This window comes from Grampus griseus (genome assembly GCF_964374135.1).
Source record: "Grampus griseus genome assembly, chromosome: 11".
NCBI lineage: Eukaryota > Metazoa > Chordata > Mammalia > Artiodactyla > Delphinidae > Grampus > Grampus griseus.
The window spans coordinates 102,135,381-102,154,162 of record NC_139005.1 but is presented as its reverse complement, the minus strand read 5'-3'; the positions used below and the strand labels follow the sequence as shown (position 1 = coordinate 102,154,162).

The following is an 18,782-nucleotide window of genomic DNA, read 5'->3' as shown; positions in this document are numbered from 1 at the left end:
TTTGCTAAGTAATTAGGATTCATTAGGAAGTTCCGTCTCTAGTCCTCAGGTAGACTGTCTGTAGTTTTCTTCTCGTATTTGCTTTGCTCGCCAGCTGCTGCAATGGAGCGAGGACTCCGCGTCCAGCAGCAGTGGGGGCCTGGGCCCAGGGCGGTTATAAAAGCCCCAGAGGCACTGGCCTCTTGCAGGCGCATCCTGAGTGCCCTGTGAGCTCTGTCCTGGGACCCCGGTTTTCTACTTCTCCTTGCGTCACGGCTGTGACCGTGCCCTTTTCTTTATTCCTAATGGTGAATACTGTGGGTTCTTCATTTAAAAACAGGATTTCAGGGTGATTTTCCAATCTTAGGAGTGTTTCCAAAGAACCAACTTTTGGTTGCATTTGTTCAATTTTCCTGTTCGCGCTTGGTGCTGACTTAAATGCTAAGCTTATTTATTCCCAGACATCCTCGTGCAAGAGTAGAAACTTCCAGGCTATGGAAATGTCCTCAGAATACAGCCTTCCCTGCATCCTCCTGTCTATGTTATATGATGTTCTCTCTTTCCTGAGTATCTAAGTGGACCTTACCTTTCGTTTGCATTTTCTATTTGCCCCTTGAGTTAGTTGAGGGGTTTTACTGTTGCTGTAAATTCATAAGTGGTTACTTTTTATGAGATTTTTAAAAAGCTTTATTAATTTGTGAATATCCTGCATTCAGGCTGTCCTGAAACGTTCTCTTTCCCGAGCTTCTGCCTGCTCTCAGCAAGCACCCTCCTGGGCCGGGCCCGTGTTCCCCCCCGGGCTCTCTCCTGAGCCCAGACCTTCCACCCACTGCCGACACTGCATCCCCGGGGACGCTCCACAGACACCTCAAACCCACCTGTTCATAACCGAGTGCACGCCATTGTGCCTGGTCACTGGCTATGCTCCCACCGCCTGACCCCCAACCCAGTGCCCCCGTCTGCTCTTGGCCCAGGGGCTTGCAGCTTCCTCCTGGACTTTGGTCTCAAGATGGCAAGGTCTCCACTTGCTGTAACTGAAGAGCGGGGTCCTGTGTTCTGTGAGGAAAGCTCCCTCGTGTCCCGCGCTGTCACTGCCCCTGGGCCTCACAAGGGGCACCCGCCCCCCGTGCCGGCCAGGAGAGCCAGGCCGCCCCACATCTCGGCCTCTCCTCACGCTTGTCCAAGGCAGGTTGGCAGGGAGGATGGCGAGTCCCCCCACCGTCTTGTGACACAGTTCAGGCTTCCGGAGTGTCACGGCAGAGAAAGAGAGGGCTGGGGAGGGGGTCTGTCGGTGACATTAAATGCTGCAGCCCAGGGAAATGCACGTCACTTTGGCTCACGTGTCACTGGTCACCACCAGTCACACGGCTTAACTTTGGGGCATGCAAACCCTCCTGCAAAGTGGAGGGGTGCAGACGTGGGGGAAGAGTGGTGTACCCCATCCCCGTCCTGTTCACCCCCACTTGGCCAGTCGCCCTGGGTGTGAGGCCTCACCAGCCCTTGGAGCCCGTGGAGCAGCCCATCACCCCGCCTGCTGCTTTCCTGAGGCTGAAGGGCCCGCCCTGCTTCCCTGCGCCCCCCAGACTCGGGCCAGTGCCCAGCTCGCTGGCTGCCTCCTCACGGGGCCTCTGTCCCCGTCCCCGACCTTCCCATTCTCAGTCCTCTCTGAAGCCCCTTGTGGTGGGCGAGCCTGGAGGGCTGCCCTGGCTGTGGCCTCGACCCCGAGGGCAGAGCTTTTCCTGCGCAGCCCCCCAGCGCAGGACCGCAGGCGTTGTTCTGGGGCTGGGGGCTGAGCGGTGGCCTCTTGCAGACATAGTGTGCCTGAACCACGTGGAGGAGATCCTGGAGCTGGCTACAGACCCACCGCCCACCAAGGGCAACAAGTGGGTGGTGCAGAAGTACATCGAGACGCCGCTGCTCATCTACGACACCAAGTTTGACATCCGGCAGTGGTTCCTGGTCACCGACTGGAACCCGCTGACCATCTGGTTCTACAAGGAGAGCTACCTGCGCTTTTCGACGCAGCGCTTCTCCCTGGACAATCTGGACAGGTCAGTGGGGGTCAGCTAGCTGCCATAGAGGGTGGGCTCCCACCAGCACCTGGAGCGCGAGGCAGGTCTCGTGTGCCTGGTGGGGTGCTGTGTCGTGCTCGGGCCTGCGGAGGCTACTCGACCTCCCTCTGCAAGGGGCGGGCCCAGGCCCCCTGCCCATCAGAGCCAGTGCCTTGCGCCCCCATGGGGTGTGCGTCTTCTCCAGAAAATCCTGAAAGCACCGTCTGCCATGTGCTCGTGGGCACCAGGCACCCTCTGCGGTGGGTGCCGCTGCCCCTCGGCTGGGAAGGCTGAGTGGCGGGCCGTGCCCCTCCGCTGACCACACGGGCCGGGCTTGGGGTGCAGCTCTGCTTGCTCTCTCGGTCCCCTCAGCATGTGGAGGGAGGGGACAGGTAGGGCTCCTCTGGGAGGCTCCTGGGGACCAGCCCCTCAAATCCTGCAGTAGACTCTGCAGGGCCTTCGCTTTGTGAGCGCCCAGAGCCCTGGGTGGGGATCCTGCAGGCGGGGAAGCTGCTGGAGTGTCTGGGGAGGTGGGGGGCGGCTCCCCGACGAGGCAGAGTGTGGGACGTGAGGGTGGCCTGAGGGGTCCTCTGAGGATGACCCCAGCCGTGCGGGGTTAGGAGGGGTGAAGACGATGAGAGCGGTACCCGATACAGGGTGCAGGGGGTGCCGGGCAGCAGCTCAGACCTGCAGGAGTGGGTGCCCTGGGGTGGGTGAACCCAGCCCCAGCAGGGTCCCAGAGCGGGCAGGCCGGGTGGGTGTCAGGACGAGAGCCCACCAGCGAAGTCTCGGGAACGTGCCATTCTCTTGAGAGAACAGCTGCCACCTCTCTTTCCAGATGGAGGGCCTCCGTGGCTCTGTTTTGTGACCACACGCGGGTGCCCGGCTGGGTGCCTAGACATCTTGGCGGGGGCTACAGGGGAGCCCGTCAGTATCACGAGGACTGAAGGTTGCTTCACAGAGACCTTGAGGGTGTCCACTGTGCTCAAGCTGGGGGCTGTGACCACACCTGGGGTCACACCTGGCAGGTGACACCTGGAGTCACACCTGGCAGGAGCAGGCAGCTGGGACAAGTGGTCCCGGCCGGCAGCTCAAGGAGCACATTGGTTCCCACCAGGCCGGGAGGGCCTGGAGGAGGGGTCCTGGGCTGACTGGGCAGTGAGAAGCCCACGGAGCCCCTTCCAGCCTGCCCGGCCCTGCCAAGCTGGGAGCTGAGTGCCTGGCAGGTCTCTTACCCTCTCTGAGCCATTTCTCCATCCGGGACCATAACCCTCTCCCCAGGCTGACAGGAGATTCTCTGACATTGTTTCTGAACTGTGTCGGCTCCCTAACAGCACTGTTTGCAGCTTCCAAAACTCTTCCGTATGCCTGTATCTTGTTTCTTGCAACTGTCTTAGGGAGTACAGCTCTCTCATGGTCACAGGTGCGGTCTCACCACCCAGAACAAGATGGCAAATCCCCAGGCCCAGGGACACGTTTAAATGAAAATGACTTTGAACAGGACCCACGTATTTTATAATCTCCTAGTAGATGCTATTCAATTTAAATCCTGTTTAGAACAATGCCAGCGTATAAACGAATTAATTGAAAATTTCAGTTAGCGAATCCTTCTAGCCCAGGGGGGCTCCGGCTCTCCTCCAGGGACAAGTGGGGAAACGGGCTCAGAGGGTGGTACCTGCTGGAGGCCCCTAGTTGGTGGCCCCGGGCTGGCTGGCTTCTGCCCTGCCCTCCCCGCCCCACCCCATGGTGGTCCCAGGCAGGATGGGAGAGCTGTCCTGAGGTTGCCTAGGAGGATTAGGAGAACGGGGAACCCGTCAGAACCCCTCCCGCAGTGGCGCTGTGCCGGGGTCACGGCCCACGGGGCCAGGGGCTCGGGGGCGGATCCTCGGGGCGGGGTCTGGGCGGGGCCTCAGGGTGGGGTCCCGGGGCGCCCGCTGGGAGGAGAGGAGCCTGCGCACCCGCCCCCCGACCCTGACGGCGGCCTTGCCTCGCAGCGCCATCCACCTGTGCAACAACTCCATCCAGAAGCACCTGAAGAATGACAAGAACCGGAGCCCCCTGCTGCCGGATCACAACATGTGGACCAGCACCGAGTTCCAGGAGTACCTGCAGAAGAGGGGCCGCGGAGCCGTGTGGGGCAGCGTCATCTACCCGTCCATGAAGAGGGCCGTCACCAACACCATGAAGGTGGCCCAGGACCACGTAGACCCGCGGAAGAACAGCTTCGAGCTGTACGGCGCCGACTTCATCCTCGGCTGCGACTTCAAGCCCTGGCTCATCGAGATCAACTCTAGCCCCACCATGCACGCGTCCACGCCGGTCACGGCTCGGCTCTGCGCGCAGGTGCAGGAGGACACCATCAAGGTGGTGGTGGACCGCAAGGTCGACCGAAACTGCGACGTCGGCAACTTCGAGCTGCTGTGGAGACAGGTGAGGGGGGCGGGGTGTCCCTCTCCTGCCGGCCACCTCGGGGTGGCCCCTCCCCACGCCCCGGGGGCGTCTCGCCCAGCTGGCCTTTGCCATCCAGCTTTCCAATCTCTCCTCCCCAGCCAACCCCAACTCTGTGGCCACCTGGCAGGGGGTCCTCTGGCTGGGCTGGCGGGATGTCCGTGGCCTCCAGGCCCCTCTAGGCTGTTCCTTTTCCGACCTGCAGTGTCCTCCGTCCTCCTGGGGTGAAGATCCAGCCGCCCTTCAGGGGTCTTTCCAGGGGCCTGCTCCCCCAAGGAGCCCTCCTGCAGGCCAGGCAGCAAAACCCTGCAACCTGGCGCCCCTGGTGGGGGGACCCAGTGGGCAGCCCAGCTGTCGGGAAGTGTGGCTGGGGCTTCTCCCTGAGGCCTTACGCCTGACCGGCAGGCCAGGAAAGAACCAGCCAGCACCCCTCACCTCATCCTTCCCTCCCCAGCCTGCAGTGGAGCTGCCCCCCTTCCCGGGGTCCGACCTCTTCGTGGAAGGGGTGGGTGTGTGGAAAGCCAAGAAGCAGATGACGCCCATCTCCAACTTTGACTTTGCATCTCCGCTCTTGGACATTCATCCACCAGGGGAGAGGTGCCCCCCGGCCATGCCACACCTGGCTCCGGGGCCACCACGAATGGCTCTCCAGCAAGACTTGAAACTGAAAGACGGAAAGGTGCTTCCTTGCACCTTGCCTGTGCCCTAAAAGAGGCTGGTGGAGAGAAGTGCGAAAGTAAAGTGCGGCCACAGGGAGTTTGGGGAAGATAGAGCCCCCCCACCTGTACCTTTCAGCACCTAGACAGTAAGGCCCTGAGCTCTGCTCTCGCCAGGGCCGAATCAGACAAACACTTGGATCCAAACTTATTAAATGTGCGCCCACTGCGTCCCTTCTTCCGAGCGTGAAGACAGTGGAGAGCGCTCAGTTTCAGCTGCCCAGACCATCAGGTAACAGCGCCGTGCTCGTGTCCGTCTGAGCCCCGGGTCTGCTTGGGGCTACCTGCTCTGCGTCCTCCAGGGCAGGCCGGGGCCTCTGGTCCAGCCTGAGCTCAGAGCAGGGTTCAGGGCGCCCTGGCCCCATCCTGGTCCTGGCCAGTTGTTGGGATAGTGGGGGGTCCTGCAGGAGGACCAGGTGGGTAACAGCCTTCGTCTGTCTCCCCTGTGGGGTGTGGCGCCAATGGGGCGTCGAGTTTGAGGTTTGCATAGGCGCCAAGTGCCGCGGACGGGAGGGGCCGGCAATCACTGGGCCCTCGCGCTGTTTTCTGAAGCTTCTGATGGAGCCGGTCACACGTGGCCCGGGAGCCTGGCCTGGGCTTGGCCTCCGAGCGCAGGTACACAGGTATGGAGCAGCCCCACTGGCACGGTCTGGCACCCAGCCGTGGCCAAGAGAGTGACCCCAGCCAGGGCCACGCCCCCACCTGCTCTGCCCCAGGTGCACCTGTCTCCCTGAACTCACCAGGACACATGCACCTGCTGTGCCCACCCCCCCCGGGTTCCCAGTGTGTCTGTCTGTCTGTCTCCCTGGCACTAACAGCCTCTTTGCCTGTCTGTCTGTCCCCATGGATTGTAAGCTGTCAGGGGCTGGGCTCTCGGTGCACCCCTGCACCTGGGGCCATGCCCGGCACATAGCAGATGCTCAGTGCATGTCTGTTGCATCAGCACGTGTGCGGGCCGCCCCCCAGAGTCGCCAGCGCCGGGCACGATGAGCGTGTGCTTTCAGAGCTGGCAGGGCCCTTGGGGGCCACCTGCAGTCCGGCCCGCCATCCTCACCCCATGTCCAGTCTGGCACCAAGGTCTGTCAGCCCTACTGCTTAGCGACTTGCCTCTCCATGGGGGCAATTTCCAGGTTTTCTCTGCAATGCACTGTGCGACTTTCCCCAGGCCTCTTCCTAGGAGTGAGTGTCCCCAGGGCGCACACAGCTTCTACCTAAGTAGGTGTATTAGCTACTGTAACGAAGTCCCGCAAACTTGGTGGCGTAAACCGCAGACGTTTTTTCTGAAGGCCAGAGTCCAAAACCAAGGCGTCGGCAGGGCCGAGCTCTCAGAGCCTGTAGGGAAGAAGCTTCCTGTCCCTTCCAGCTTCTGACACCCCCGGCAGTCCTCGGTGTTCCTCGGCTTACAGACGAGTGACTCCGATCTCTGCCCTGCTTCACACGGTGTTCCTTCAGGGTGTCACTGTGTCCAGATTTCCCTCTTAAAAGGACACCAGTTGTTGGATCGGGTCCCACCTCCTCTAGTACGACCTCACCTTACCTTGATTACATCTGCAAATAAGGTCACATTCACAGGTTCCAAGTGGACGTGAGCTTGGCGGTGGCGGGGGGGCGGGTATTAAACCCGGCGCACCGGGCACTGCAGGCGTGGCCAGAGGGACGGCACTGTGACCGTGGCCACACCGCCGCCACACCGCGGCCATTGCTCACATTGTGCCAATACTTGGTGTTGACAGGGCCTCTTGTTTGCCTCTGGAGGGAGTGATGACGCTCGTTTGCATTTTCCTATTTACTAATAAAATGGCCTGTATTCAGACATGCGTTGGCCAATTAGGGCTCCTGTCCTGAAAAGCACGTCTTCTGTCTGATCGTCCTTAGAATTGTGCATCTTTTCTGCTGATTTGAAGGGGTGACAGCCATCTGTTCTGGATTCTCCTCCTTTTTCAGTTGATTTGTGTGGAAACACTGTGTCCCACATTGTGATCTGCCTTTTCACACCTTTATGGTGTCTTTGGATGTAAAGCCACCTTAATTTTAATAAACTCCGATAGGTCAGGCTTTCCCTCGACAGTTGGTCATTTCTTTGGCTTGCGGCCTTACCCTGAGGTCGTGAAGCCCTCTTCTTCTAGGAGCATTGCTGTGGCTCATACATTCCAGCCTTGGACGTTCCTGGAGCTGACTTGCACGTGGTGTGAGGAGCCCAACGGCCCCGCCCCTGCTCACCTGCAGGCTGGCACTGTTGCGTGTTGGCACCTCTGGACCTTCCGTTCAGCTCCACCGTTTTGTCTGCCTTGGGCCAGTGCCACAAGGTCTTCATTACTACAGCTTTGCAGGATGTCAGACAAGTCCTATGAGCTGGTTTTTCTTCCTTGGAAATGACTCAGCTGTTCTTGGCACCCCTACACCTCCACACAGGTTACAGAAGTAGGCTGTCAAGATTCACCAACATAATTTTTTATTAAAATTAAAAATTTTTTATTGCTATTAAATTCATCAGTTTGGGGAGAACTGACTTCTTTACATTACTGAGCCTTAGAATATGTGAACATGGTATATCTCTCCATAAATAAATCCTTTAAGATCTTTCAATAGACTCCTAGAAGTTTCTTTGTAATGGTCTTGCACTTTTTCTGTTGGATTTAGACATATATTTTTTATTCTATTGTAAATAGTATCAAATTAAAAAAAACTTTTCCTGCAAATTGTGGCTGGTTGATAGAAAGGGAATTGATTTTTACGAATGGATTCTTTTTTTTTAATTAATTAATTAATTTTTAAATTTTTGGCTGCATTGGGTCTTCGTTGCTGTGCGCGGGCTTTCTCTAGTTGCGGTGAGCGGGGGCTACTCTTTGTTGCGGTGTGCAGACTTCTCATTGTCGTGGCTTCTCTTGTTGCGGAGCACGGGCTCTAGGCGCGCAGGCTTCAGTAGTTGTGGCACACGGACTCAGTAGTTGTGGCTCGCGGGCTCCAGAGAGCAGGCTCAGTAGTTGTGGCGCACGGGCTTAGTTGCTCTGCGGCATGTGGGATCTTCGCGGGCCAGGGCTCGAACCTGTGTCCCCTGCATTGGCAGGTGGATTCCTAACCACTGCGCCACCAGGGAAGCCCTATGAATGGATTCTGTAAAAAGTCCATCTGGCTAATATCATTTCTATCAATTCATTAATATATTTGAAGATTCTTTTGGTTTCTCACATACAGTTATATCAACTAATTTGTTTTCCTTTCCTTGCAATCATTATAACTTTCATATCTTTTTCTCACTTTTTTGACTGTCTAGGACCTTGTTTATTCATTCATTTTCCTCATCCCATTGGATCTCAGGTGCACACATTCTGATTAATCATAATTCTTGGTTCATGACATAGTTTCATTGTTTGTCCTTGCATGGCCTACGTTTTTTTGGATCGTTTTAGTAGTGTAATTAGAACTTGCACACAGGTTTTAATTTGATTTTTAATGTGGCTAAAGTTATCAATCTTTTTCTTTTAGTCAGTGCTACTTTGTCTTAAGAAATTTTTCTTTACCCTGAGGTTTAAAAGATTGTTTACCTACATTTACTACTAAGAGTTTTACATTTTGGGGCTTCCTTGGTGGCGCAGTGGTTAAGAATCCTCCTGCCAATGCAGGGGACATGGGTTCGAGCCCTGGTCCAGGAAGATCCCACATGGCCCCGTGTGCCACAGCGACTGAGCCTGCTCTCTAGAGCCTGCAAGTCACAACTACTGAGCCCACGTGCCACAACTACTGAAGCCCGCACGCCTAGAGCCCCTGCTCTGCAACAAGAGAAGCTACCACAATGAGAAGCCCAAGCACCGCAACAAAGAGTAGCCCCCGCTCGCCGCAACTAGAGAAAGCCCGCACGCAGCAACGAAGACCCAATGCAGCCAAAAATAAATAAATAAAATAAATTTATTTTTTTAAAAAAGAGTTTTAAATTTTGTTTTTGACATAAATGTCCTAATCCATTTGGAGTTGACTTTTGTATATGGTGTGAGTTAGGAATCGAATTTTACTTTTGTTCACGTAGAAAAATTTTTCAGTTATTTTTTGAAAAATTTATTTCTATCCCCTTGTGAACTGGTATCCCACCTGTGTGCATGTGTGGGTCTATTTCTGGAGTCTCTATTCTGTTCCACTGGTGAGTTTGCCCCCCTGCACCAGTGCCACACTGCCTGTTGCATCTGGTAGGGCAAGTTGCCTCTCTCTGCTTATCTTCATAAGGGTCTTGGTCCTTCCTGACCTCATTCTTTTCTATATAAATATCATAATTGTTTTATCAAGTTCAACAAAAAAAATCCTATTGATATTTTGGTTGGATTTGCATTGACTCCGTGGATCAATTTGGGGGAAATGGATAAATTAATGAAATCACATCTTTCTACCCATGAACATGACATATCTCTCCATTTACTTAGATCTACTTTAAATTTTAGAATTTTCCCATCAGAGATCATAGACATCTTTTATTAGATTTATTTCTCTTACTTGGTATTCAGATACTATTGCACATGGTGTCATCTCTATATATACATTTTCGCATTGTTTGCTGCTGTCATATAGAATGAAACTGACTTCTATATGTTAATTTTCTATCTGCCACATTTCTAAACTCTCCCATTATTCCTAAAAATGTGTATGTATCTTCTTTTGAGTTTCTATGTAAATAATTATATCCTGTGTAAATTGCTTTGTATCTTCCACTCCAACCTTCTTGCCCCTATGGTCTTGTCTTATTGTACTGGCTAGAACCTCCTACACAATGTTGGGCACCATTGTTGAATTCCTGATTTTAGAGAGAATGCTTCTAACATTTCTCATTTATAATGACATTTTCTGTAGGTCTTAATAAAGCTATAAATATGGTCTATACATATCAACGTATAGATACTCTAGCACGTTAAAGTCGTTTCTTTCTAATCCCTACCAAGAATTTTTATTACAAATGTGCAGTGAATTTTCTCAGCAATTTTTTTTGCATCTATGAGACTCTCTTAAGTTTTTTCTCTTTATACTATTAAAGTGATAAATAACATCAATAGGTTTTTCTTTTTCTAAGAAGTTGCCTGTAGCACTGAACATCGATCGGTTTTTGAATGTGAAACCAACTTTGCGTTCCAGGAACGAACCTAAGTTGGTTTGACGTTGAGTTTGATGTATGTCCGGATGTGGTTTCTTGCACGTAGTTACAATTGGTTCTCAACCACAGTTTACTGACGTACTACTGTGGATAGACGTTTACGTTGCTTCTAGTTCAGACTATTACAAACAGTGCTGTTGTGAGCACTCCTGAATTTGGTGAACATGTGTACATCTTTCTGTAGGAATGGAGTTGCTGGGTCATGCTTTGGTAGACACTCCCAAGGAATTTCCCAGAGTGACTGTGTCAGTGTAAATTCCGCCACAGCGTATGAGTCTTCCAGTGGCTGCACACTCTTACCAACGCTAGATATTCTCTGTCCTTTTATTTTAGCCATTCTAGTAGATGTGCAGTGGGTTCACATGACAGTTTCAATTTGCATTTATCTGATGACTGAAGAAATTCAGCACCTTTTCATATCAACAGTCCATTTCAACATACTCTTGCAAGGTACCTTTTTTGTATTTGGGCATGTTTTTCTGTTCCCTACTCCTGTCAACTTGTAGGAGTTCCTTATGTATTCTGGATACAAGTCCTTTGGTGGGTATATGTATTAAAGGTAACTTCTCTCATTCTATGATTTGCCTTTTACTCTGAATAGTATCTTTTGGTGCACATACGTTATTTATTTCAGCATATGCCAATATCAATTTCTCTTTTATGATTAGCGTTTATGTTTTCTGTTTGTGAAATCTTTGCCTACCCCAGAGTCATAAAAATAGTCACTTCTGTTTTCCTCTTAAAGTTGTATGGTTTCACATTTAGAGCTATGTTCCATCTGGAACTGTTTCCGGGTGTGGTGTGATATAGGAGTTAAGGTGCACAGTTTTTGTGCAGACGTTCAGCTGATGCAGCACAGTGCATTGAAGACACTGTGTCCTCTTCGCTGCATGGTACCATTGTCGCAAGACAGGTGACTAGGTATGTTTTTCTGGTTTTGGACTCTACACTCCCAATTTTCTATGTTTCTGTCTTTATTAAGTCAGGTTTTTGCAGCAGTAATGCTGCATAACAAAGACAACCCCTCCCCAACCTCAGAGGTACTTATTCATCAAGCCTCTGTTTCTCACACATCTTCAGGTCAGCTGTAGCAATGTTGGGTTCTACCAGGAAGGCTGAGCCAGGCTCCAGGCTGCAGGTTGGGCTGAGATCCACCTCACGTGTCTCCCCTTCTGGGGCCAGTGGTTCCCCAGTCATCATCTTCACGAGGCAGATGGTATCAGCATGAGAGGGCAAGTCAAAAGGGGGAGGCATCTGAAAGCTTCTACTCACATCACATCTGCCCAAAGTCAAGTAGGTGGGCGACGAAGGATACTCCTCAGTGGGGTAGGAGGAGCGGAATGAATATGTTCTGAACAATAATCAAATATACAACAGCCTAACCTCCGGGTCACTGGCATTCACTTACCTTCTGCAAACAAACTACGCTCACCGCCGCCGCCCGCCAAAAAGTCTCCACAGTCATAGAACCAGACTCTGAGTCTGGGATTTGTGATTCTCCATCATTCCTCTTCACCTGGATAACTATGAACCAGAAAAACAAGTTGGCAAGTCTGGGATTTGCTTTCCCTTCCTTACGAGCTGTGAGCTTAGCTGTGGCTGTTGCATGGAGGCTGGCAGAAGACACGCGACTCCTGGGTTGGAGACGAAGGACTTCATCGTTCTCACCTCAGGAAGCAGCGAGAGCCTCTGAACATCTGTGAAGCCACGTGGGGTGACGCACTGTGGCCCAGATGCCTGCTACACACGCTGAGTTTGCATCACAGATGAGGAACACTGCACCTCAGGCATCTACCACTTTTGTAGCAAGCAGTAAGCAAGCCTGCTCTTGTCCTGGAGGGAACTAGCACCTCATCCCCCAGGACTGCTCACTGCAGGCACGATGCTGAGAAAGGTAAATGGGTGATCAGGGTCTTGCATTCTTGGCACACCCCACAAAGTATGTAGGGTGCTTGGGAGACCCAAGGAAGGCCTTCTCTCCCAGTGATACACAGCATCCTGCATCATCTGAGCCTCCGGCCAGTTTCCACAGGCCACTCTGACCTGACCAGGAGAGGTGGGCACCAAACCCGTTTGATTTGTCTCACATGCATTTGTTTAAGACAACCGTCATCAGGTCCCCCAGCAGCACAGACCTCAGCCACGTTCTCTGGGGCCCTGGCCTCAGCACTGTGAGTCCCGGAGGCATCCTTACTGCCAAACTGCCAGGACTGGGTTTGCTTTCCCCTCCTTACAAGCTGTTGGCTGTGAGCTTAGCTGAGGCTGTTGCGTGGATGTTGCCAGAAGACACGCAACTCCTGGGTCAGAGATGAAGGACTTCGTGAGCGCCAGCTGATCTGGGACGCACTGTGGCCCAGGCGGATGGCGCATGCACAGCGGGCCCGTGTCACGGGGGGAGCAGTGAGCTTGGGGCACTTGCTGCCTTTTCAGGAAGCTCTTTGTCCTGGAGGGAGACATTACCTCACCCTGAGACGTGGCCCAAGTGAAGGGTGGTCAGGGCCTTGCATGGACGGAGCGCACCTCGAAGGACACGTAGGAGGGCACGAGAGACCAAGGGCTGTCTCTCCCAACACGAGGTACCTGCGTGCATGCGTGCTCTTGAGCACGTGTGCACGGACACACACACATGCGCACGCCTGCACGGACACACACATGCGCACACACGCACACATGCACGCACGCCACATGGACGCAGCACAGGGTAGCTGGTCCACAGCACCCTGGATCCCCCCGGCAAACACTGCGCCCTTCCTGGGGGAGAGCTCTGTGCCATGACTATGCTCCTTAATCCATTTTCAGCGAGTCTTGGCTCTGCCCCGAGAGGCCCTTTTCTCGTCGTCCTCCTCGGCCGTATACGAAGGAGAATGTGGGGGACACGTGCCCCTTGGAGGCTGGCCGTTTCCTCCGCGGCTTGTGGCCTTAGGAAGCGGGGCTCTCAGGTCCTCACAGCGCAAACGGGTGCTGCCTCTCTTGGCCCAGGCTGGCGGTCCTTCTGCTAACGTAACCCTTCTCCCCAAAAGCTGTGCTTCCGTCCCACCAACTCTGTGCACCAAAATCCACTCCCACGTTCGTCTTCAAGATGTGTCCTTCTCTCCACCAGTGCTGGGACTCTGGGACCAGACCCACAGCCTCCCCAGGAGCCTCCTGTCCAGCCGAGGGCAACTGTCAGCCCCTTCCGAGCGCCTGGCAGAGGGCAAGGCAGCCGCCGGCAGCCTGGTCAGAGGCTGAGCCCCTGGAGGCCTTGCTTCCTGTAAGCGTCTCGATTTTGTCTGTTGCTCGATTGAGATGAGAACCTGGTCCACGTCGAGGCTCTGCGGGCTCAGGGTTTCTCCACCTCCTGCTGGAGGGCCACCTTCCCACACTCAGGTCCTAATGTCCCCATGCCCGGCCAGTCACAGGGAGGGACAGGAACACAGCTGGTCCGGGGCTGTCCTCTCCTGGGGCCCGTGCAGGTCCAGGGTTCGGTGACTCAGCCGGTTCAGGTGCTTCTTGCTCATAGGAGCCAAGGTTACTCCCGAAGCCACTCCAGACGATGTCCGGGTCCGCTCAGGGCGCATGCCGGCTTTCGGGGTCCCTCCAGGAGGGCGCCTGGCTGCGCCACGCTGGGCACGCGTGACCCTTCGGCCAGTCTCCCTGCCGTGTGCGGTGTCGCTGTGGTTGACGTCTGCCTCGGTCTTGGTGCCCGTGGGAGAGGGCGAGAGGGTCAACCTCCTGTGGCCGCTCTTCGCGCCCCCCCGCCGCTTCCCAAGCCAACACCACCTATTAGGGTCTCTCTCAGTTTCAGGACCCCCGTGCGCGCCTGAGTGGGTCTGTGCTGCGGTGACCGCGCGTGGCGCTCATCTCGGAGTGAAGCAATGCGTGATGGTCACGCGGCTGTGGCCCTGAGGGTCCCACGGGACTAGCTGCGCTTGCTTCCAGGCTACCGGCTGTGTTCAGGCCGGAACCGCAGCCCCTCAGCCGCGAGCCCGCAGCTGCCCAGGGCGAGTTTGCCTCTTGCCAGCTGGGCCGCACGCCAGCACTTGCTGCCTTCACTGCACCGCGTGCAGGGGAGGGCAGGTCACCTGGCCCGGCCCAGCCAGCAGCACGGGAAGCACACTCTGCACCAGAGGCTGTTCTCAGCCCTTTGCACTTCCGTACGTATGTCAGGATCAGCCTGTCCACCTCAAGAGAAAGCAAAAAAGAGACAGACAGACAGACAGACAGAGAGAAGGGAGGGAGGGGGGAGGGGAGGAAAAACTGCCAGGATTCTGATTGGATTCGCCTTGAATCTGCAGAGGGGAGAACTGACATCTCTTTATATTGTCTTTCAAATCAAAAGCATGATCTACTCTTAATTAGGGCGTCTTGATTTTCTCTGGACTGTGGCTTGTGGCTTTTCAGGGTAGAGGTCTGGCACGTCCTTCATTAGGTTTTTTTTCTGGTTATTTGGTGGTTTTTAACGCCACAGGAAATAATATCTCTTTTGACACAATGTTCTTAAGGTGCAACTTACAAATGGTAAGGACAGGTCTCCAGCAGACACGGTGCGACGTGTTTGCCTTCACGACCGCCACCCGGAAGGAGAGAGGGGACATTTCTCCACAGAAAGTTCCCCGTGCCCCTTCGCACCCTGTCCTCGGCCATGCGATGACCACTCTCTGACTTCAGTCAGCCCAATCTGCTGTCTCGGCTTTCACTGCTGCGCTCAGAGATGCTCAGCTAGTCCGCGGCTTTCCAAAAGTGAGCTGTCTTCACTGCGGGCGCCATTTACGACTGTTTTAGTAAGACAGGTCTGGGTGTGGGATTTTATTTATTCAAACTGGGAACCTTTGGACATCTTTACTCTCCCACTCGTGTCATTAATCGTTTATGAGAAACTTCCAGCCTCTCGCTTTATGTATTGCCTCCACCCCATCCTCTCTGTCCTGGCCTTTGGAGCTCAGGTGTGACGTTGCTCACACCTTCGCTGCCCCTCAGCCCGTATCACTCCCGTTCAACGTCTGGTTTCCTGTGCTGCCATCGGCACAGTCTCATTTGTCTTCTGGTTCATTCTGTCCTTAACAGTGTCTAGAGCCTTATGAATCCCATCCATTGAAACTTTAACTTTAGTTATTATCGTTTCATTTTTTAGAAACTCTACTTTTCAATAAAGTTGGTTATTCTTTGTAGTTCCTTTCCTTTGCCTAAAACCTCTAAGTTGTATGACATCACACAGTTAGCTTATATTCTGTGTCTGATAATTCTAACAGGTGAAGTCTTTGGTCATGTCTGTGCTGCGGTTGCGGCCGGCACTCTCACATTTTACTAGAGACGGATCAGTTTCTTTCAAACGTTAGTTGTGGGGATTCTTTGCACTCCTTCCAGAATGCAGGGGAGCCCCTCGGAGGGTGGTGTTTGCCCCGGGCCCCTCATCTCCCGCCTCCCGAGGAACGCTGCCCGCGTCGCTCTGAATTCATAGCTTGATGCTTTGTGCCCTCCCCGCCGTGCCTGCAGCCCAGGGGTAAGAAGCCGTCACTCAGACCTGTTGGGGACTAGCTCGGGACTCCAACTTCTCTGGGATTTCCACCCACATAGCTCAGCGCCAGGAACACGCCTGGCGCTCCCTGGGGCAGGGAAGGTGTGTTCTGGGCTCACCCGTGCACCCGGGCTGTAACCTTTCGGGCTTGCTGCTTCTTTGAGGGGTGGGGTGTCTCTCACCCCTCTTGGGGGTGGTCTTCTGCCCCCGCACCCCTAGCCTTGGCAACTCGAGCCTCGAGGGGTGCTGGTCCGCAGAGCCTCTGAAGGAAGGGCTTCCCCTCAGCCGCGACCTGATCACCCCTTGCTTTTGCCAGCTTTTGTTGCTTCTGAGACGTTTTTCGTGTTCTGTGCTTTTCCCCAGAAGGGCTGGTCTGGATCCCAGAGCACCAACTCCTGCGTGGACACCCCGTCCGCTTCGGTGATGTCCCCCGTCCCCGGTGCCCCTTAGGCCTCACCCCCTCCTCCTTCACCCCCACGATGCATGGCTCTCCTGCTTCTCAGCCCCTCACGCCAGCCCCTAAACGGATGGCTCAGCCCCTCCTGCCTGCCTCATGCCGCCCCTCTGCCGCAGGGGCCTGGCCCTTCCTCAGCTTGGAGCGGGCCCAGGGCTCTGTCCCCGTCCAGCCGTACGCTAGGCCCGTTTAGGCCTGGGGTGCATTGGTGGGCAAAGCACTGCCGGCAGAGCTGCCCCCTTGGCGACAGAGCCTGCTCACCCCTGAAGATTTGGCCTCCCCACCCTGTGCCCAGGCCTCCGGTCTCCCACACCCTCATATGCCACGCAGGCCCTGGCATGTCCTGCGGGTCAGGCTGGCCCCAGGACCCGGGGAAGGCCCCACTCCTGGGCTCCGGCTCAGCCTCCGCTCAAGGGTCCAGGAAGCTGTGGGCTGCTTTGCATAGGCGCCGGGTGGCCCTCACTCCTGCCCACCCCACCCAGACCCTCCCGGACCCCGGGCAGGAGTGACTCAGCCCAGAGCACTGGCAGCGGGTGGCTCTGCCCGTGGCATTCCTGGGCTGAGCCATTGCTGGCTGGGCACTGCCCGGGGCCCAGGCCCACTGCCCGGGGCGTGCTCATTCCCCCTGACTGGGATTGCGCCCCCTTGGGGGTGGAGAAAGATAAGCAGGGCCAAGGGGACCTCAACGCTCGGCTTTGAGTGGAGGTCTGGGCTTTCCTGAGAGCTGGGGAAAGCCGGGTGGCTTCTGTGTGGGAGCAGGTGGGCTTGGGAGCCAGCTGGGCCGGAACTGCCAGCCAGGTGCACGCCTTGCAGCGGGGGGGCCGCCGCAGGGTGGGCGAGCCCGAGGTGGGCGTGCTGGGGGGAGCACCATCTCAGGGACCAGTGAACGTGGCCAGAACGAGGTCTTGGGGCAGCAGGCATGGTTTTTGGTACCAGTGGGCCTGGTCTGGGGTGGTGGACATGATTTCATGCGCTGATGGATGCAGTCTGTGGGCTGGTGGGTGGCCTCAGTGGGCGTGGTCTGGGGCAGGTGGGCTCTGTCTGCACAGGTGGGCGTGGTCTGGGGCAGGTGGGCGCGGTCTGGGGCCATGGACGTGGTTTCCGGGCGGGTGGGCACCGTCTCAGGGCCCTTCTGTCTCTCCCTCTCCCCCAGGGCTGCCAAGGGCCCTCCCAGCGCCGTGCCTAGTGTGCCGTGGCTCGCTGCCGCCCGCCGGTCCCTGCAAACGCTGCTGCTCGTTCTGCGCCGCCGTCCTGCAGGGCGCCTCCGTCGTGCCCCTCGGCAACGGGCCGGGCGGCGGCCTGTGCACCCCGTGACACCAAGGACCAGGCCCCGCGGCCTCCAGTGCGTGGCGTGCTTCTCTGGAAACCTTGGCATAGATGAGGGACCTTGTACACAGAGCTATTCTAGCAAAGTTGTGCAGTCTTCACCATGGTACTTCTGTGGAGCCTCAGTCCCCACCCTCTCCCAGTGCCTGCACCCCATGCCCACCCACATCCCGGGCCCCTCGCCCTGCATCCCACGTGCCATACCCACACACCCGTGTCCCCAGACCCACACGTCTCTCCTCACCCCGCATGTGAGAGGCATGCCCTGGGCATGTGAGAATGAGAGCCTCCTGGTATGTGGGCTCCCCCGCAAGACACCCCTCCTCTGGAGCCCCTCCCTCCTTGCTGGAGGGCCCCGGCCGGCTCCCCAGCGGCCCCTTGTTCACTCATTGATTCAACAAAAGTCTGGCTGTGCTGGTCCAGGTTCTTTGCACCCAAGAGCCTCCTTTCAACCTGGGCTGAGCGAGGGGGTGAAGGGGGTCCCTGCACTGGGTCGGATCCCCTCAGATTGTACCGCAGGTGGACTTTCGGGCCTCTGGCTCTCAGTGGGCCGTGCAGGCTGTGGAGACCAGAGGTGGGGGAGCCCCTGCAGCCTCTCTGGGCTCAGGCTGGGGTGTCCCAACCACCCGAGCCTACAGGGGACAGGGGGCCTGCGAGGGGTCTCGAGGGCCGCTTCTTTGTGGACACTGGGGGGATCTGCAGCCCCCAGCCCTCAGAGGCAAGACAGGAGACCCAGGGGTCAGGGGCCTGTCCCCACCATGGTTCTTCCCCATGAAGTCATGTGGTTGGATTTGCCGTCCACTTCCGATCACCTGCATCTCCTTGGCACCGGGATGGCGTGTTCAGCACACCAGGGTGTCACCTGGTGGGTGGGCCTGTCCTGGGGCGGCCCTGTAGAGAGGGCCACTGCGGTGCCTACTGGGCCACATGGGGCCTCTGTGCCGCTCTGGGGAGAGTCACTGAGTGCGGCGTCCCCAGCTGTCCCGTGGGTGATGATAAAGCAGGCTGTGGTGGAGGGCAGCGCCGGGCCGCGCAGCCTGAGCTCCGGCAGCACGTCCTCTCCCGACTTACGCCGCCCGGCTGACCTAGGGGCCCAGGGACCTCCTGCAGCTCAACTCGGGGGGGGGGGCAGAGCAGGGGCGGCGGGAGGACTAGCACCTGGACTTCCTGGCCACCCCGA

General features: G+C 56.0%; 1 protein-coding gene across 1 annotated transcript in view; it reads left to right on the top strand.

Moving 5' to 3' along the window:
• The window catches only part of TTLL8 (tubulin tyrosine ligase like 8), a 38,239-nt gene extending 20,541 nt beyond the window's left edge, over positions 1–17,698 (top strand). Inside the window, 7 exon segments of the mRNA XM_082665566.1 lie at positions 1,790–2,030; positions 4,025–4,460; positions 4,933–5,184; positions 5,188–5,245; positions 5,248–5,361; positions 5,364–5,426; positions 17,430–17,698. Coding sequence (XP_082521692.1) covers positions 1,790–2,030; positions 4,025–4,460; positions 4,933–5,184; positions 5,188–5,245; positions 5,248–5,361; positions 5,364–5,426; positions 17,430–17,590 — 1,325 coding nt within the window. The 3' untranslated portion in view covers positions 17,591–17,698.
• The last annotated feature ends 1,084 nt before the right edge of the window (positions 17,699–18,782 follow it).